The sequence below is a fragment of the Macrotis lagotis genome, chromosome X (genome assembly GCF_037893015.1).
Source record: "Macrotis lagotis isolate mMagLag1 chromosome X, bilby.v1.9.chrom.fasta, whole genome shotgun sequence".
Classification (NCBI taxonomy): Eukaryota; Metazoa; Chordata; class Mammalia; order Peramelemorphia; family Peramelidae; genus Macrotis; species Macrotis lagotis.
The window spans coordinates 168,807,718-168,828,685 of NC_133666.1; the positions used below are offsets into that span (position 1 = coordinate 168,807,718).

General features: G+C 38.8%; 1 protein-coding gene across 7 annotated transcripts in view; it reads left to right on the forward strand.

Moving 5' to 3' along the window:
- PEMT (phosphatidylethanolamine N-methyltransferase) overlaps positions 1-20,513 on the forward strand; it is a 191,682-nt gene extending 171,169 nt beyond the window's left edge. For all 7 annotated transcript variants that reach the window (XM_074204813.1, XM_074204818.1, XM_074204815.1 and 4 more), the window contains 2 exons: positions 12,478-12,552; positions 18,911-20,513. In XM_074204813.1, the coding sequence (XP_074060914.1) occupies positions 12,478-12,552; positions 18,911-18,968 (133 nt within the window). In that variant the 3' untranslated portion in view covers positions 18,969-20,513. The remainder of the gene's footprint in view (positions 1-12,477; positions 12,553-18,910) is intronic.
- The last annotated feature ends 455 nt before the right edge of the window (positions 20,514-20,968 follow it).

The following is a 20,968-nucleotide window of genomic DNA, read 5'->3' on the forward strand; positions in this document are numbered from 1 at the left end:
AGAAACAGTGTGACAGCAGCTATTTTTAGAAGCAGGAAGCAGATGTGACTATATGACTCCTCAGCCTTTGTCACGAAGGAGCTGTTCTTTTTCATTAGCCTTAGAAGTCAAATGTAAGTCTCGTCCGTGAAAAATACTTAAATGAAGAGACAGTAGGATTCTTGTTTTGACTTGTACTCAGCCAAACATATGGGCCCTTCTGCTTAGACAGATGATGAAGAGATTCTCATTCCCCTCCCTCTCCTATAACAAAGGTAGAACCAAATGTGCAATGGCGATTTTAGACTGGGAGAGCAGGAATCATAAAGAGCTCCAGAGTTCCCAAACTCCACATTCTCATTTAGCCAAGAAATCAGACCTTGGAGCATAGTGCTCTGAGAGGACACAGGTGAGAAAAGAGTGCCACAATTCACTTGCCACCCAGAGGTTATTGAATATTCTAGGACCCAGATCCTCAGGCCTTTTGGAAAATTCAAGAATGGATAGCCTCTACTACTTTCAGTACCCCATAGTAACTAGGGAAGTCTCAAATGCATTCATGTCCCTGGTTTTCTTCTAAGGGGAAGCTTCCTAGATATAGGGATTAAGGAGACTTTGGAGTATGGAGCAGTATGGTTGAATGTCAAGAACATTGACTTTGGAGATCAAATCCTCCCTCTTTGTGACCTTGTTAAATCACTAAACCTCTATGAGTCTTGTTGTCCTCATCCGTGAAATGACAGGATTGGAATAGTTGGCCTTTAGATTCTGTGGTCCAATGATCAGTGAACAGTGAGGTTCATCTAATAATGGTATATTAGAACTTCCATATAATACCTGCATATGCTGAGTCAGAATTTGGCTTATAATGGGGCTAGCTCCTGTGCCCAGTGGCTCCATTCCAACAGTTTTGAGAGGGCCTTGTTAGAAGCCAGTTTTCCCTATAGAAAGTGGTCCCATAGTAAGAACGTTGAAGAAGAAAAAAAAGCATTATAGGAAAATTCATCAGAGGACTGAGTCACATGGAATGATTCTCTGAGCCAGGCCAGGAAGGCTCACTAGTATGTTCCAGATCTGAGCTAAGACCTTCCTTTTTAAGGGTTTCCTGAATGAACTTCATCCTTGAATAAGAACTATACAAGCACCTAGGTGGGGTGTAGCAGACCATTTGAGCAGGAATTGGATCATGATGCTCATGTGTAGAGTGGCATGTGATTGATTTAACTCTGCCCTCTATGAACTACCAAGATTTGGTCTAGATTAGATTGTAAGAGTCCCAGCTAAGGATGCATTGCTCTTCTCTTTTGTCTATGCTCCTTCAACAGTACTCATTACAGGGTTTACATGGTCTCTTCACATAGGGAGTATATGATATCAGGTAGTGAAAGGTTGGGGGATGGGAATTACCACAAACAACTTTGTCAAGAATCCCAACTCTCCCCACATATTTCTCTTCTGGCTCCAAGTACTCACAGCATCTTAAAATGTTAGCTTTGGAAAGCATTTCATCTATTTTTCTTATCTAACTTCCTAATTGTACAGAGGAAAAAACTGAGACATAGCAGGTTAATATCAGGGACAAATCTGAAAGACCCCAGGTCTCTCAACTTTCATTCCAATTCTCTATCCATTATACCATCTGAAGACCATGAAAATGGGAATTGGAAAATTTCATTACCTAGCCCCAATTATATCAACTAAATTACGGAAAAAATCCAGAAATTAGAGGGGAAGGTACAGTAGAGTATTGTTTTCTAAAAGAGCTGTTTTGATTGATACTGATTTGATGGACAGTGGCCTAGGGTTGACATCAGAAAGACCTGAATTTGTTTCTCCTCCCAGTCAGTGCTCAAGAGAACTCTTACAAGATTATAATCTATAGCAGTGCCGCTATTCCCCTTTGATAGAGGGAACTCCCTCTACCAATGAAAACTTACATTTGAACCACCCCCCCTCCCAAATTAGATGTCCCAGTCAGTGCTGGAATGGTAGCCAAATCAGAGTTGTAGAGCCACAGAATGCCAGAGCTAAAGATGAAATCATCAGTTTCAATCTTCTCCTTTCTTAGAGAAGAAAGAAAAAGGAGTCTTAGTGACTCCTAAATATTTGTTTTAATTAAAAAAGCTGATAATCTTTCCTTATCACTGACCTAGAAGGGAGTCCCTGGGAGATTAAAAAATTGTGTACCAGTTCCAGGTTAGAACTCGTGTTACAAGATTGTGGGACATGATTTACTTAAAGTCAAGTCAGCCTTCTTATCTGTAATAATCATGAGAATAATAACAATAGTCCCTACAATCAAATGACATTGTATGTATGTCAGTTTTTACTGTGATTATAGAAAAATGATCTTCTTTGATCAATGGATTCCAGGAAGAAATAGTCCTGGGAAAAGTCACTCCTTAATTCTTATATTAAATGTTCTATGGACAGTTGCATAAGTGGATTAAAAAGCTGCTCTTTTTTTATTTGAGTAAAAGTATTAATATGAAAGCTTATCTTAGGTGGGTTTGGTATAACTTAAGGAGCAAACCGGATGGAAGGGTTAGTGTGTCCTCATGAAGCTCCCACATTTATTTTGATTTCCTCTGCCAGTACTCAATAATGTGAGAATGTGTTTTTTCCTTTCTTTATATCCTTCATCCCCCATCCCCACACCCCCAAGTTTGCTCAGGAATTGAGTAGTCGGTAGCATGATGTCTTTCACTGTTGTGTCCAGGCAATGATGGTCAATACTTCAACCTATTATGGGGCATGTTTTCCCCATTGTTTGAATTCTCAAGATTTGGTTGATGAGGATCTGTCATTTGTCAGTCCCTGACAAATAATTTTATCCACTGAGTCATGGCTGGCTAGGATCAGTCAACAGGTGCTAAATTTGCATGAGTGGACATGAGTAAGTGGTCCTGTTTCCTTGCATAGTGCATGCTGTTTTTAATAATGATAGCATTCGGTGGCAGCTAGGTGGCGCAGTGGATAGAGCACCAACCCTGAGTCAGGAGGACCTGAGTTCAAATCCGGCCTCAGACCCTTAATTATTATTTAGCTGTGTGACCTTGGGCAAACTACTTAACTCCACTGCCTTGCCAAAAAAAATAATAATAATAATGATAGCATTCTCACCTTTCTAACAATTTAGCATATAAGTATGTATACTTTTGTGTGTTATGAAATAAAAATACCTGAACTAGACAGGGAATCAAGGCAGAAACCTATTAATGAGCAAGGACAGAACTCTGCCAGATAATAAAAGTAATCACCTCCTAGAGCTGTGAGGCTCAAATGAGTTCATTTGAACTCATTTTATTACTCATTATTATTGAATCCATCTTATCTTACAGATAAGAAGGCTGACTTGACTTTGCTGCTCTTAAAGTGCAATCTAAATACTAGCTAGTAAGAGTATATGTTTGTTTGATATGTCTTATCAAGAAATATTAGCTACTATGTTCACTAATAGGAGCCCTTTTCCTCCCTTATCTTCTCTTCCTTCTAGTTACTTATTATCATCTCCAGTTTTTCCTTTGAGCTCTTGCTTGATACTTTGGGAGCTAACAGGCTGTGGTAAAGATTAGATGTTTCTGGGGGTAGTGAGGAGGCTTAGAGATTATCCCCCACAGGCTATTAGGGCCACATTTTGTACTCAGGAGCCCTGGTCTGACTCCTACCTGAGGCAGCCTAGTGCCTCTGTTCTCAGGTATTTGCTAATCCCATTTTCTGTTGGATTGATTTAGACATAGGTGTCCTGGGGACAGGGCGGAAGGTGAGATGCAGGGGAAAGTCTCTTGGTGTTCCCTAGTTAGAGCCACTGAGAAATCAATGCATTCTCCCAGCCAGAGGAAAACATAGAGTTCTTAACCTTGAGTCTCTGGACATGTTTTGAAAATAACATTTTGATAACTTTATCTCAATATGAATAGTTTCCTTTCTAACAATCTTAGGGATTTTATTTTATACATTGTTGTGGGAAGGTATCCATATGCTAAAAGATCTATAACCCAGAAAAAGTTTAAGACCTCTGGAAATGGAGGATTCTTTGGCAACATATATTCTAGTTTCTGTGCTGCATGTGGTCCCCTCCAGGGCCTGTGGCTGCACTGAATAACTACCATGGGCCTAGTAGTGTAAGCAGACTCCGTATAAACTCTAGGAGTCCCTTATTCCAAGCTTCACATGCTCTGGCTGCACTGCTCAGATTCACTAAGCATCACACATACTCTTAGGTCTGGGCTTTTTTTTATGGGTCAGTCTCCTGACCCATTAAAGACCACTGGGAGTGAGAAGACCAGAATACTGTACTTACTAATGGTGCCTTTCTGAGCTTCTGGTTCCTCATAGTGAAAGTGTAGATTTGATTCTGGGAGTCAGTAAATTTTAGTTGTGCCCTATCATTCCTAGGACCAAATTCAGCCCTTCTGTGTGACATTTAAATCTGGTCCCTTTCCGACTTTCCAGTCTTCTTACTCATTGCTCCTATCTACTCACCACAGTATAGTCATATTGGCCTGGCTGCTGCTCCTCACCCCATTCCTCTATCTCTCTGGCTTGTTGTATTGATGATCTGCCGTGCTTACCTTGGAGCGCTTTCCATTCCTTTCTCTCTGCCTCTTGGAATCCCTTACTTCTTTCAAGTCTCAGCCCAAGAAACACCTTCTGCAAAAGGCCATTCTTTCCCACACCTCTTAGTTGCTAGGGCCTTCCCCCTTATATTATCTTGCACCAACTTTGTGTGTGTGTGTGTGTGTGTGTGTGTGTGTGTGTGTGCAAAATGCCAATCCTCAAACATAAAAAGGTATGTGTACATTCATACATAACATACATATGCTTGGATTTAGATTGTGGGTGTATATATTTATATATAAGCATATGTATATTATAAATATATATATATAAGTAGGTAAGTTAAGTGTGTATACATACACGTGTGTGGGTAGTTTACTTACCTTTTTATGTGTGATTTTTGTTTGTTTCCCTCTTAATTCCTAGCTGACACACACTAAGCACTTTTTTTTAAGGTTTTTGCAAGGCAATGGGGTTAAGTGGCTTGCCCAAGGCCACACAGCTAGGTAATTATTAAGTGTCTGAGACCAGATTTGAACCCAGGTACTCCTGACTCCAGGGCCGGTGCTTTATCCACTGCGCCACCTAGCCGCCCCTGCTAAGCACTTTTAATAAATGGTTATTGATTGGTTGATTATGGAGATAATACTCTCTTTCAGGGTTGTTGTGAGGATCAGATGAGATCATGAATGTGGAAGTGCTTTGAAAAGTTCAGAACTGCAGAAGAAAAGGAGATGGGTTTTGTCCTCAAGGAACTTTCCATCTAGACAGGAAGCAGTACAGACACAAGAAAGATTAATTAAATTACAAAACAATAATTTGAAAACTGCTACAAGGCAATTCATAAGAAACAAACCTTGTCTCTTCTCATTTAGAGGTACCTCCCACCAACTTTGTTACCAGCTCTTTCTCTCAGACATGATGATGCTCAGAAGATATGGACCAGTCTGTCTTCTCACTCTTTCCTTCCTAGAGGCAGCTAGGATAGCAATGGAGATGGCACTGGATTTGGAGTCAGGAAGACATGAAATCAAATGTGGCCTCAGAGACTAGCTGTATGACCTTGGGCAAGTCACTTAACCCCTATTTCCTTGCAAAAACTTTTTTTATAAAAGCTTACTAGACAATTCACTTGACTCAGCTTCCTCATCGGTAAAAATAAAGATAATAGCTCTTACAAGGTTGTTGTAATGAGATATTTGTAAAGCACTTTGCAATCCTTAAAAGCTCTCTGTATATGCTGGTTATTATTATTAGTAGTATCATCTGCGATGATTTATTACCAACATAAGGGATCATCTTTAGCCTAGAATTCTAGGGATCTGCCCTGTTCTGTTCTGAATTTTTATCAGTTATTTGTGAGAAGTTACAGATGGAACCTGTATCAGATTTATAGGTGACATGAAGGTGAGAAGAAGAGCTATCACAGTGGGCCATAGAAATAGGTTCCAAAACAGATTTTAATGGACTAGAATGCTGGTACTCAGTATATAATGTGACTAGTAAAAGCCAAGCCTTTGAAAGAAGGGATGAAGTTCACTTTAGGGGCTTCATTCAGTTATTCCACAACATAGAACATTCCATATAGATCTCTTCAATGTGTGTTAATTAGTTAAATCAACTGAATTGTCTTTCTTTTCTTTTTCTTTAAAAAATACCTTTAAAATAGTATAAGAGATAGTTTTCTGGGAGAAGTAGGGAGAGAGATACTGGAGGAAATCTCAGCAACATAAAAACAAACAAACAAAAAAACAGAACTGGAGTAAAATGATGTTTAACAAAAGATGGGGGCACAGCTAGGTTGTAGTGGATGGAGCACTGACTCTGGAGTCAGGAGGACTTGAGTTCAAATCCAGCATCAGACACTTAATTACCTGTGTGACCTTAGCAAGTCACTTAACCCCACTGCTTTAAATAAATAAAAATTTTTTAAAAGTGAGTTTATCGGGGTGGCTAGATGGTGCAGTGGATGGAGCACCAGCCCTGGAATCAGGAGGACCTGAGTTCAAATTTGGACTCAGACACTTAATAATGACCTAGCTGTGTGGCCTTGGGCAAGCCACTTAATCCCATTTGCCTTGCAAAAACCTAAAAAAAAAAAACCTAAAAAAAAAGTGGGTTTATCTGCCCCACATAAGGGAGATCTCCCTTAAGAGCATTTTCATGGGGGGGGGGGGGGGGGATGCTATATGCCTACAGTGGAAAGTAGATGTTTAGTAATGGATTTGGTCTGATGGAAATTAGTGCATTAAGGAGACAAGACCACCTTCCCTGAAAGAATGCTGCACCTCCATGAAGTATAAGCAGGGAAGCTGCTCCCCAGAATTAGGGGAGGGGGTAAGGGAAGGGACACATCTCCAGAGATGAAATACCATGACCTTTAGGAAGGAAATGGGTCATGGTGAGGGGATAAGGTTTGAGCCACACAACACAATTCAGGGCATAGAGTAATTTTTTTTTTTATTGAACAATAATTTCTTTCCAGCATTGCTTCCCCAATGAATTGATACTTCTCTAAGTGTAAAACAGCAGAAAGCCAACAAGTCACCAAGCATTAAGTGCCTGTTGTGTGCTACAAATTGTGCTGATCACTAGGGATACAAAAAGCCCCCCCCCCCCCCCAATTTTCTTCTTTCAAGAAATTTACAGTCTAATGGAGAAGGGTGGTGGTGGAACAGAATGGAAGGAGAGGCAAGATGTATAAAGGTGATAATATAGAAATTAGTCGACGAGGAAGCTCAAATCCAAAGATTTAGAATCTTTAACCCCATAAAGAGAATAAAGAACAAAAAAGAAACAAGAAAAGGTATAACATTTTAATCAAAGAGAAAACAGAAAAATTCAGAATATCTGAAAGGGTATAAAAATAGCAGAACATAATAAAGGAAACTTTCTTTTTTGGAAACAGTAAAAGAAAATTAAAACATACAGAAGAACATGATAAAAGATTTTTAAGTAAGCATTTAACTGAGAGGTAAAAGAAAAGGAACAGTGTAGGGAAAGATAAACAAATAAACAAAAGAAATCAGTAATAAGTCAAATACAAAGGAAAAGAGTAAGCAAATGGGGACAAAAGAGGAGAAAAGAACCTATGAGGAATAAATAGATAGTGAGACACAAAGAGTAAATAAATGTATAAAAGAAAAGGCATTAAATATATCCTTTACAGATCATAAGACAAAAAAAGTAATTAAAATAGAGAGCACAAAGAACAGTTAAATGAAGCCTTAATAACAACTTCAGCCCTTCCCCACCATGAATTAAAAATAAATGCTTTTATTATTCATTTCTCAATAACTTGTCAGTCTGTAAAGTATGAATCTTTATAGTAAGGGAATGCCTTAAAAGGACTTGTCTTACCTTGGAATAAAATAATAAAAGTAATAATCTGACATTTGTTGTTATTCCGGCATGTCCAACTTATGACCTTGTTTGAGGTTTTTTTGGCAGTAGTTTAACATTACCTTCTCCACCTCATTTTACAAATGAGATAAGCAGGATGAAGTGACTTGCCCAGGGTCACACAGGTAGTATCTGAGGTGGGACTTGACCTCAGGAAATCTTCCAGGTCCAGCAGTATCTGCTTCATCACCTAGCTGCCCATTAGTACCTTAAAGCTTATAAAGCACTTTTACCCTAGGAAGCTTAATAACATCTTAAATAATGAGTGGGGGAAAGAAAAATAAACATCTAAACAGTAACTTTATTAAAGATGATGAGGGCACCTAGGTGGCACAGTGGGTAGAGCACCAGCCCTGGAGTCAGGAGTACCTGAGTTCAAATCCAGTTTCAGGCACTTAATAATTACCTAGCTGTGTGGCCTTGGGCAAGCTACTAAATCCTATTGCCTTGCAAAAAAAACAAAAAAAAAGATGATGAGACAATGTATCAAAATTCCTGAGATGAAGCAAATGATACTCAGAAGAAAAACTATATCCCTGAGAATATTGGTTTTAAAATAGAGTAAGGAAGGTTTGTTGAACTGAATATGCAATTTAAAAATTTTAATTTAAATTTTAAAAAAATTCAAAAATTGCACCCCCTAAAAAATAAATCTTAAAAAATCAAAGCAAACTTTAAATTTGCTTTTTTTGGGGGGGTGATAAATCAGAAAACAAGACTGATTAAAAACTAAAAGTTGATTCTTTGAAAAAAATGAAACAGTAAAATATCAGTCACAACCTGACAGAGAGAGAGAGTGAGATGGGAGATCAAATTTGCAAAATAAAAAATTAAAGTGAAATCACAACAAACAAATAAAAATGAACATCACAAGATATGGGCTTTATCATCCAAACTTGAGCAGTCAGTTAACAATTAGCAAGCATTTATTAAGTATGGAATATGTACCAGACCCTATTTAAACACTGGGGAATAAAGAGAAAGCCAGAAGCAGCCCCTATCTTCAAGGAGCTCATAGTCTAATATAGGAGAGAAAATACGCAAACCAACTGTGGAAAAATAAGCTAGATGAAGGATAAATTGGAATTCATCTCGGCTTCTTACAGTAAATAAAGTTTTAGCTGCAACTTGAAGGAAGCCAGGGTATCTGGGAGGCAGAGGTAAGGTGGGAGAACATTCTTAGGCATTCCTGGAGCTGGGAGACAGCATCTTGTGTGAACTTCAGCAACGGGGCTGGTGTCACTGGATCAAAGAGTATATGGTTGGAGGAGGGGTGTAAGAAGACTAGAAAAGTACAAGGGGAGGCACTTTATGAAGAGCTTTGAACTCCAAACAGGATTTTCTGTTTGATCCCAGAGGTGCTAGAGAGCATCTGGAATGTGCTGTGTAGGGAGGGTGATGGAGCTAGTTGTATGCAGGGAACCTGACAAGCAGACTCCTACAATAATGGCAGAGTCTGTGCTAGGGTGTGGCAGTGCAAGAGGAGATGAGGGATCATTTATGAGAGATTCTGTGAAGATAAAAATGAGCTAGGTGAGGGCAAGTGAGTTGTCGGGGGGTACATCACCCAAGTTGCAAGCCTGGTTGAGTAAGGCTATCCTCGATGTTGCTTTCTACAGCAGTAGGGAGTTATCTACAAAAATAAAGAATATCTGAATTAATGCTAAGTAGATAGATCTTAAGATAATCCAATTTAAGAAAAATAAATTGAACTAGTTTTGTAATAGAATTAAAGGCAATGGGCAACACTGGTCCAGATGAATTTACAAGAAACTTTTATCAGCCTTTTAACAAACAGTGGATGCTTATCTGTGCAAATTATCCCCCCCCCCCAAAAAATGAGAAAGAAAATACTATCAAACTTTTTTTACAAAACAAATTAAGCTATCAGCAAAACAGTAGAAATAGAATGCTCTGAAATTACAGTAACCAAGCCTAGCCTTAAAATACAAAAAATCAGAAGCTACTTCTCCCCAATTTTCTTTTTACAGACTATGAGTTTGTGATACTGTATGTAATGTCAAAGGTTGTGTGTGTGTGTGTTGTTTTGTTTTTCTACAATAGAAAGTAAATTCCTTGAGAGCAAGAACTCTTCATTTTTACTTTGTATTCCACTTAATTAGCATAGTGTCTGACACTAATAAGATTACTAGAACTGATGGATGAATGAATCATAATTAAGTTTCCTGAGGTCACAGACTATGTCTTTTCCTTCTCTCTTCCTGTGATAGCACATGGTTGGACACAGAATGAGGTGCAATAAATAAATAAAAAAAAGATTTTTAACAAACAATGCAAGATATATAGTGGGAGATGAGAATTTTATTTTCTATTTGACTCACTCCTGTCATTCCTGGACTTTGGACATTGGGTACCAGAGAATTCTCAGGTACAGAGACTGAGGGGTAGACTGGAAATTAACCATATGCCATGAATATTCATCATCACCACCACCAACATTTATAAATCACCTACTGCATGCAAATCATGGTATTCACTCTTAAGAATATAAAAATAAGGGGCAGCTAGATGGCGTAGTGGATAAAGCACCGGCCCTGGAGTCAGGAGTACCTGGGTTCAAATCCGGTCTCAGACACTTAATAATTACTTAGTTGTGTGGCCTTGGCCAAGCCACTTAACCACATTTGCCTTGCAAAAACCTAAAAAAAGAAAAGAATATAAAAATAGGGGTCGGCTAGGTGGCGCAGTGAATAGAGCACCAGCTCTGGAGTCAGGAGTACTTGAGTTCAAATTCGGCCTCAGACACTTACTAATTACCTAGCTGTGTGGCCTTGGGCAAGCCACTTAACCCCCTTTACCTTGCAAAATCCTAAAAAAAAAAAAAAAAAAAAAGAATATAAAAATATCAAAGGCATAGTCCCTGCCTTCAAAGAAAAAAAACTACACAGCCACCATATTCAAAAAACCTTCTGGGTCTATGTACTAATCTGAACTAGACTTATTTAGTGTTTGAGACTGAGCAAGTTCAGGGTGCTCCAGTTATCTATAGAAAAAGATACAATCTGACAAGGGAAAATAATAATAATAATAGTACATCATATTTCTCTTGTATGTTAAGATCAGCCTGTAGTTTAATCTGCTTCTCAGTGGCCAAAAATTGTCTGTGATTCATTTAAATGGGGGGGGGGGGACTTCCCACCCCCTGAGCCTGAGACTCCCATCCTTGTCCTGGAAACCTTATAATTATTATGAATGTAAGGAAGCTACCTTACAGGCAAGCTTGATATAGTGGTGGGTCAGCTAGGTGGCGCAGTGGATAGAGCACCGGCCCTGGAGTTAGGAGTACCTGAGTTCAAATCCGGCCTCAGACACTTAATAATTACATAGCTGTGTGGCCTTGGGCAAGTCACTTGACCCCATTGCCTTGCAAAAAAACAAAACCTAAAAAGCTTGATATAGTCGAAATACTGGCAATACTGAGGACTTGGCATCCAACTCCTAATGTTTATTAGTGCATGACTTTGGAGAAATCACAATCTCTTTGTGCCTCAGTTTCCTTATGTGTGGACTTGGATGGGCTCCAAGATCTCTGACAGCACTAAAATTTACCATATGACCTACTGTCTCTCAAATCTTCAGTGTCACAGAGTACATACAAACCCTACAGATAGGAATAGAGTGTGAGGAGACAGCATAGGGAAGGAAGCATTGAATTTATTTACTGTGATTGAATTACTTCCTTTCTCTGGGACTGTTTCTTCACTTATAAAATGAAGAGGTTAAACTAAATAATCCTTGAGTTTTCTTCCATCTCTCAAATCCAATGATTTTGAAGGGCAATGAGAACTCCTCGAAGCGAAGAGCCACAAAAGCTTGTTTGTTTTCATTTTTAAGATGAATATATCTACTGTGAAATAAAAATAATGGAAATGGAATAGTTATTCACTTCTGTATCACAGCTTTCCCCATCCTGGTTTCATTATTTAAGAGAATTAGAAATAATAAGAAAAAATATAAATCAAATGGAAATTTGGGCAGGTTGTGGAAGTCTTAGATGACATACAAGGGTCAACAGATGACACAGAAAGTTTAGAAACTCAGAAATGCACAAACTATATGAATAGTATTATATATCAACATATTTTATCTGTTAATACTGTAGACCTTCCCAAATTTTACAATAAGGAAAAAGAAAAAAATTCAGACTTCTCTGGTAGAAAAGGAGGGCCAAAAAATTTATGTAGATTTTTCAAATCAAGGGCGCAAACCTAGGAATGTGAAGGAATTGCTATAGTTTGTTCTTAAAGGGCCCCACCCCATACCCTAAAACTCACATGCTTTAAAAATGACATAGAACTCATAGACCTTCAGAATTACAAGGAACCTTTGATAGGTTTAGAGACCTTCTGATCTAATTCCCTTATTTTATAAGTGAGAAAACAGAGACTCAGAGCAGTGTGATCCATTCAAAAATATATAACTACTTAGGGTTAGAGTCAGGACTAGGACTTTGTTCAAATACTTACTCAAGCATTCTTTCTTCTCCCTGTCTCTCTTCTTATCTCTCTTTTTCAGGAATGCCAGCCCTACAGGTCTCCTACTAACAGTCATTGTGGCTCTCACCTACACAGTTGCCATTGTGTACGAAGAGTAAGTAGCCTTGAAGTGTGGAATCTTTAGCCTGAAAAAACATCAATCACATGGTCTGGGATGATGGACTAAGGAAGAAGGGAGCAGGAATGAGACAAGGCAGAACAATGACCCACTTCTAGTTTCATGACTCAGAGAGGAATGATTGATTCTTCCTCTCAAGAGGATAGTTGGGGAATTTATTCATGGCCCAGGAAACTGGTCTGACCTTTTGGGTGCCGTCACTAGGTTCATTAACTGCTGTCTGTGTCACTGGTAACTGTATCTGTTACCAGTGAAGGGAAAGGTAGAAATGAGGTGGATTTAGGATTCACCTGGGGCTGGACACAGCTGGCTACAGGACTGGCTTGTCTCCAGCCTTTGGGTGAGGACTTGGTTAATTAGGTAGCATCTCAGGAGTGAAGCTCTCCTTGCCACCATCTCCGTGCTCTTCCCTACTCCCATAACCCACATTTCTTTCTCCTGTCATTATACCAACAAAACACTCAATCTAATCTTTCTATACAGAGAAACTGCTTTACTTCACTCAATAGGCTGTTTACAAGTCAATCACAGATACACAGAATAGACTAAATTCAATTTTGAAAGAAGTTCTTCCTAGTAGTTAGACTCTCCTCTGCTTTCCCTTAGTTCATGACCCTAACCCAGAAAAGAAGGAGACAAAGGGAAAGGAGCTATACTGACCTTACCCAATGACACCTTCAAAGCTCAGAATCTCGTGAAAGGAGGACCATTATCCCAAGGTCCAAATCAAAAGAGCTGATCTCTCTGCAAAAATTTTATTAGAAATTGGGACCTAAAATCAGTTACTCAGTCAAAAATGTTTATGGACAGAATTGTGGAAAAATGTTCCATCTCACCACACTAAATAGTATGAGACCCAAGATGCAATACACTAGAGGTCCCCATCCCCAGACTGGGTGGAGGTCCCTTTGTTCACTGGCTTCCCCTTATTCCCCTATTACTGTCAGTGTGCCAGGGCACCCTAAATGTGCCAGACAATTTTGACTACCAGACTTGGGGAGTTAACCTTTTGGTAGAAGTTTCCTTCTATCAGGATGAGTTAAAACCCACGAATTAGAACAGCTTCTTGGCTCAAAGAGAAGAAAATGGGGCATGACTGAAAAGGCTAGAGGACAACAAAGTGGAGGAAGGAAGACACCAGAAATGTGGCATTGATTAGAAAACAGGCAGCCAGATGAGGGAGGGAGGAAAAAGGGGAAGAAGAGTTCCAAGTTCAAGGTTTCTCAAAACACTTCTCTACATAGTATCCTTGTAGACCCTTCTATGATCCTTTTACAGTTAGCTCAGAAAGTCACCTGCAGAGAGAATCCTAGAATAGTAAAGGTTTAGAATAGGCCTCCCTATATTTTACAATTGGGGGTCTCCTATAGTAAAGTCCCAATTGGTCTCCCTCATTCAACTGTGTTAATCTAAGAGAAGTGAAAACAGGCAGCAAGGATCAGTGCCATACCTTTAGATGGAAAAGAACTTTCCACAAGCAACTTTTCAGCCAAGTTAAGGTAGCATGGTAGACAGTGATGAAGAATGACAAAAGCTAGCTGAGGAAGGGAGGAAAAGCTTCCAAGAGAAAAAGCCCAATCTACCAAAGAAGGTAATGATATCACCATAAAGTCCTCAAGGCCCCAATAATAGCAATGGCACAACTTTCAAGTAGGACTGGAAAGAGCAATCAGAATTAAGCAAGAGAAATAAGGAATTTGAGCCCTTAAGGAAAAAATTAGCAAGTCTAATCCAACATTAAATTATCTGTAGAGTGACTGGCAGAATTGGAATGCAAAAATGCAGAGGCAGAAGGAAAAATTGTGGAACAAATTTTTTTCTAAGAAGATTAGAAGAATGTATGAGAGCCTCTAGAAAATTAAGATAATACTAAACTGGAAAAATACAACATCCTTTCCCTGTTATTTGACTGATTAGAGAAATGTTACCTATAACAATAAGATAAGATGTTCAGTTAAAGGTATAAACAACTGTCAAAGGTAATACAAAACTATTTGTATTTTCAAAGGCATAATGGTATACCTTTAAAAAAAACTGAATCAATCAGTCCCCCAAATCTTCCAAAGTGGGATGATTAATAATTAATAGCAAGGTAACAAAGATAAAATAGATTTATAAAAAAAAAAAAGGCAGCATTTCTCTACAGGGTTAAAAAAAAGAAAGAAATGAGATTTAAAAGAGAATTCCATTCAAAATATATATAAAATATATGGAAGAATAGAATACAAAAACTGTATAACATTTTGTAAAAAATCTTCTGGATCCCAGCCACTGTCTTGAGCCTTGGGGATACAAAAAAAAAAAAAGACAAATGCTCTCAAGGAGCTTATAATCTAATGGGAGAGACAACATGCAACTCTGTGTTTATATCTGAGAGGGTGGAGGAAGGTGCTATGACAAGCATGAGGATGAATGACAGGTAAAATAATAGTTCGTTGAGAAGAGCAAAAGTTCTAAAATCTCAAGAAAGATAATTAGAAAAAAATGAATGGAAGGAGCATATTGAAAACAGTAATCAAAACTACTTGATGCTGATTAAAAAAATAAAAGATCAGTGAAGAAGATTAATTAAAAAAGAATCAAAGCAATAGGACAGAATAATCCAATGTTTGATAAACCCAAGAACATAAATTACTATGGGAAGGACACTTTGTTACAAGGACTGCTGAGAAAACTGGAAAGGAATTTTGCAGATTTTTAGATTTACATAGACACCTTACAGATTGGTGTTAAGCATACAGTCTACAGCCCCATCAAAACACACTCACAAGTGTACTATATCCCAAATTAAAATGTAATGGAAAATATTTAATAAAATAAATAAAATATATAATACATAGATATTATTAATATAGTTTTCTAACTCAATATGCCCTCCACAGGGATCTTTATATATGATTTAGTAGCCTCCAATTCTATTTGAGTTTGCCCTCACTGCTTTATATCACATAATACAATAAGCTCAAAATGGATATATTAGTTAAATGTGAAATAGAAAGGTCTCTGGCCATGCTATTCTGAATCCACCAGATCTTGGCTAATCGGAAACTAAAGCAGGATCAGACCTGGTTAGTACTTGATAGGGAGACCTCACCTGTATCAAATATCATAAAGTCTGATTTCAAAATATGTAGGGAAATCATTCCATGACAAGCTCCAGATCTATTTTAATAGCAGTAGAAATGCAGATTAAAACAACTCTGTAGTGGACAGGCAAATTGACAAAGATGACAGTGGTAAGTTGAAGAAACAAGAGGTTCCAAAGAAAGTCAAATTACTTTACTATAAGTGGAACTATGATATGGTCAAATAATTATTCTTGAATTTGGATTCTGCAAGAAAAATGGCAACATCCTTTGATCCAACTCGTCCTCCTTCTGGGTAGATATGCCAATAATATCCAAGATAGAAACAAAAAATAGACCACAATATTCATAGCAGCATTCTTTTTATGTGAAAAGACCTGAAATTAGAATTGGATCCTTAATAATTCCAGAATGGCTAAAAACCATGGTATATAAATGTAATTGAATTAACATTCCATCGTATAATAAGACATGACAAGTGAGGAACAAAGGGATGTATGAGAAGATTTATTTGAATTGAAATAAGTCCAACAAAAAGAACAATATATTAACAATGATTATACATTTTAAAAGACCACTAAAAGGAAGTCAAACTACTTAAAATTGAAAAATCAACAAAAATCTCAAGGAACAGACAATGAAATAGACTTTCTCCCTTCCTACAAAGAGATAGGGGTCTACTCGGACTGAATAATGTACCTTTCTCAACAGTTGTCACTCTATCAGTTATGTGACTCTAAGAAGCTGTAGCCTACACAATAGCCACAGTAACCCCAGGGAAACCACCTTGGCAGATGGGCTAAACCAGGATGAAAGTAACCCAGGACTCAAACCTGTGGGTAAGCTAGGGGGTCTCTATACAAACATGTAAAGCCTTCTCTTGCACAGTGGATGGATAAGAACAATTTGTTCCAATGGTTATGAAGGCAACTGAAGCAGGTTCAGTGGCATGCTTAGAGCTTCTTCAGACATCACAGACAATGAGATTATCCACTAGATCTAGGGTCATCTTTTGCCCTGCAAAAAATTTCAGTGACTCTGGAAGAGAGAGTGAGACTGACACCTTTCTATAACTTTGCCCCACTTAAATCCAGTTCATACACAAATCAAGACATCCCTCATGATTTCATAGGTCTTCAAAAATGAAAGATGAAAAACAATCAGATATTTTTACCTAATTTTTATTTTGTCACAAAAGGAGGGTTCAAAATGGAGACATAAAAGCAAATAGTAAGACATGTTAAAAATACCATTCATGCTTAAATAAAGACCCTGAGTCAGATCCAGAGATGTTTAAGAGACTCTCCCCATTCCTAAAGGACTTAGTTTTTTATAGGGGAAATAGGACATGGAAACAATTAACTCATATATTTACTAAACTGTGGTGAGAACCACATTAAGTAGCACATATACAGTAAGTATTTAAAGGACTGGGAAGAACTTGAGTTCTTAGTTCATCCCCTCCAGCTTCCTCATTTCACAGATGAGAAAACTGAGGAAGTGACTTTTCTAAGGCAGATAATGTAGCAGAGCCATCACTCCAAACCAGCTGATCCATTATTCTATAGTTCCTTTCTCAGTGGCTAGGGATATCTTCCCACAGAACATGGGATCTAAATTGGACCTTGAAAGGATGGATTGGATTTTAGTAAATGAGATGCAGGGTGAGGATACTCCAAGGAGAGGGAATAGCCTAAGCAAAGTCAAGATGCCTAGAGAATATCCAGGGAATGTGCCTCTACTGTCCACACTATAGGGAAATGATGTGGAATCTGGCTGGAAAGGGATGTTTGGGGGTCATAATGTAGGGTCAGTCTAAAGAATTTGGGCATAGTCCCTTAGGCTGTGGGAGATGGTTCAAAAAATGATTAGTCAGTATGGTCCTCCTTTACCACGCGCAATGTTTTGTATCTTATCCTCAAAATTGGGGGCAAAGAAAGGGACTGGAGAAGGCAAACAAGACTCCAAAGAAACTGGGAAATACATCAAATACTGGGAAATACATCAAACTCCTATCTTCCAAATAAGAGATAAGGAAGAATAAGTGGACAAATCCAAATTGGAGCTTTTGGATCCTAGGTCAAGCAAACCTTTGACTTATAAACCCATCCATTCTACGAGGAAGCTGAGTCTTACTATTCCTGGGGCCTGAGAAGGGTGCTCTTGAGCAGGGACTGGGGATAGAGAGATGTGAGAAAGGAGTACTTAGGAAAAAGTTGAGAATGGAAGAGTCTGAGAAGAGTGCTCTGGGAAAGGATTGGGGATGGAAAGATCTGCCTAAGGACCACTTGGGTAAGAAGACTTTCTTTGCCAACTATATACTAAGTATCTGATTTATCTGAGAGCAATTGCTCTCCAAACTTTGGTGCTAAGAGTGATACAGGAGAGAGGGACAGCTGTGGGTGAAGAAATCACCAATTCCCTGGCTCAGGCAGGTAAGAAAAACTGAAACTTGAATTCACAGGTTGCACAGATTGACAAGTTACTGCAAAAAGTTCACAAATAAGGTTCTTTGGATAAGTGGGTAGAGAGAATTTCAGGGTTGCTGTGAGCTGAAGAATGAGAGAGATAGACTAAGGAATAGTCTTAAGTGGAGGAAAAGGGAGGCAAGAAACCATCCCTGATGAGAGAGTCATCAAGAGAATGAAGTCTAGGTATTTTAACAAGATTGGGGGGGGGGTAGCATGGAGGATAGTCCAGTTAAGAAAGGGAAAAAGAGAAAGGAAAGAAAACATCCAGGAGACAGAGACTAAGCTTAGTGCCGCACAGATCCAGCCATAGGAAGCTGGGACTGCATTGACCCAGGAGCTTGGAGCTGGGATTACAAAGATCTAGTCTGGAGAACCAGAGCAGGAGTCTAGTAGGAAGAGAGATCTGTGAGGACGTTTTGACTCCTTGGGACCACTGCCTGGAGTTGCATGGCCTAAGGCTTGGGGTAGATTTAGCCTTCCACTGGAGAGCCACTGAGGTGTGGCTAACACCTGACTGTAGGGTATCATCCAGAACAGGATCCATGGGCTTGGCCTGGCCACAGTCTCTTGGTATTGCCAAGCCAATACAGAACAGTACAGTACTTGAAGATTTATTCCCAACACAAAAAGAGTACAATATTTCTCAGTCCCCAGAAATCCCCTGCTATAGGAAAGAGATCTTGCCTGAAAAACAATTAGCTACTGATTCTTTCTCACCTCTGTCCTCTCTTCCTCTTCCCTTCCTTTCCCTACTGTAATCCTCCCCTCCCCATACAGGCCTTTCACTGAGGAGATCTACCGGCAAAAAGCTCTGAAGTCGAAGAAGAATAAATAAATGCCTGCAGGATTTATGTTGGAGAATGGGCAGTTGGAGGAGGTGGGCTGACTGCATTGCTGGAAGTCAAGCTCCAATCCCTACTTCATGTGTTGGATAATTTCATGTGAAATGCTTGGGGACCCTCTGCATATTCAGCTCCAGCCTCTCCCCACCTCCCAGAGACTAGGGAGGGTAACCTAAAGTGCCTTTTGGAAACTACTGCCTGGGGGTGGGGGGAAGGAGGATGAGATGGGTCCATCACTGGGAACATGCCCTTACCCATCCCCAACTTCCCAATTCAATAATAAATAGCCTAATTCAAATTACCTCTTTTCATCTTTTGATACACTAATAAAATAATCAAAAGCAGGGATTCTTGAGATCTTGAATAACCAGCAGGCACAGGGTAAAACCTTGCAAAGTGCTACAGTTACCTCTTCCATATCTTGGGGTTGGCTTAGGGACATAGCATCCCTGGGATCTAGAAAATTTGCTAAAAAATAGTTTTGGTCTTCATACCAGAGAAGTTTGAATTTTTTTGTTTTTTCTTTTCTGGGACATTTATAGTATCTTATTGTAAAATTGGGTTAAATAATTGACCACAGATTGTGTGTCTGCTGACCTTTGTGTGTCAACTTTGGCTGCCATAAAATTCCCATTTAATTTCTTATGCCAACCCAAGATATATGGAAATCATGATGGGTAAACTCTTGATGTGAAAGTATAACTGTATTTGGTCTTAGGGAAAGATAGACCAAGGTCTTGCTAGGAAATCTCACAGATACAACACACACACACACACACACACACACACAGAGTCGGGTGTTTCTAGAACTATTAGTTCCATTTACCCAAGGTTCTCAAGTCATTGAAAGATTGGCTGCATTGTGGATAGAATAAATTTAGATATATCTCTTGCACTGCAGAAAAACCTGCATTATCTAGTCCAATGATGAAAACAGGTCTAGAATAAAGCATGGTTTGGATATCTGGGCAGGCCAGAAGATTGGAGAGGTGAGATGCCTCTGCTCCCAGGACTATGAGAGACAATGAAGAGCCATGGATCTATGTTGACATTATGCCCCAGGCACACTGAACTGAAATCTTTAGCAATTACATTCCAATGAAAAGAATTGGATTGGATTTTAAAGCCACATATGGCTTTATATTCGTATGTTACACCCCACCCCCCCTAACAGGTAGGTAGAACATTTGCTATTGCTTCAGTTTGATAACATTGACATGACAAACTGAAGTGTCTGAGGTCAGTATCCAAGCCCCAGATGAACCCCATGCTCTTCCCATGACATAGTGGGTTTAAAGTGTAGTATCCATGATTCACATTGGCTTCTCCAGGTCCCTCCAGTTTTAGGCCTTTGTCCATTCTACTCCAAACATGTATCAAACTTAGGAAAAGAGACTCATCTCAAATCAACCAACATATATTGAGCCTACAATGTATAACCCCGTGCTAAGTAGATTGATAGGGTGATAGGGAATAGTGTAGAAGCCACAAAAATGAAAAAGATTGAGCAAGGAGCCCTCAGAAAAAGTATGAAATATTTGTGAATGATGATTCTGTATACTTATATCATTCATATATATGATGATTCTGTATACTTATTCATATATTTGTAATATAACTTAATTTGATTCTAATGCATATAGTTATTATATTGCATAGCCTAAAGGATAAGTGCTATCAGACAGCTATCAGAGCTGTCCAAAATGCTCCCTCATTGAGATTCTATGTGGCCCCTTGTGGGTTTTTTACTAAATGCTTTAGTAAACAAAGCCGAGGCACCACTGAGCTCTCACTAAAATGGGAAATCAAAATATAGTGTCTATTGTTTCAATAAAAACTTCAAAAAGTATTGTTGGATGGCCTCGCTGTAGTTCAAGAGTGATAAATAGATCACTATTGATGGTGTAAATTCAGTAGGACATCATGAAAAAGGTGGGACTTGACTGGACGAACAGAATCGAATACTCACATGAGGGACAGGCTAGCTCTTGAT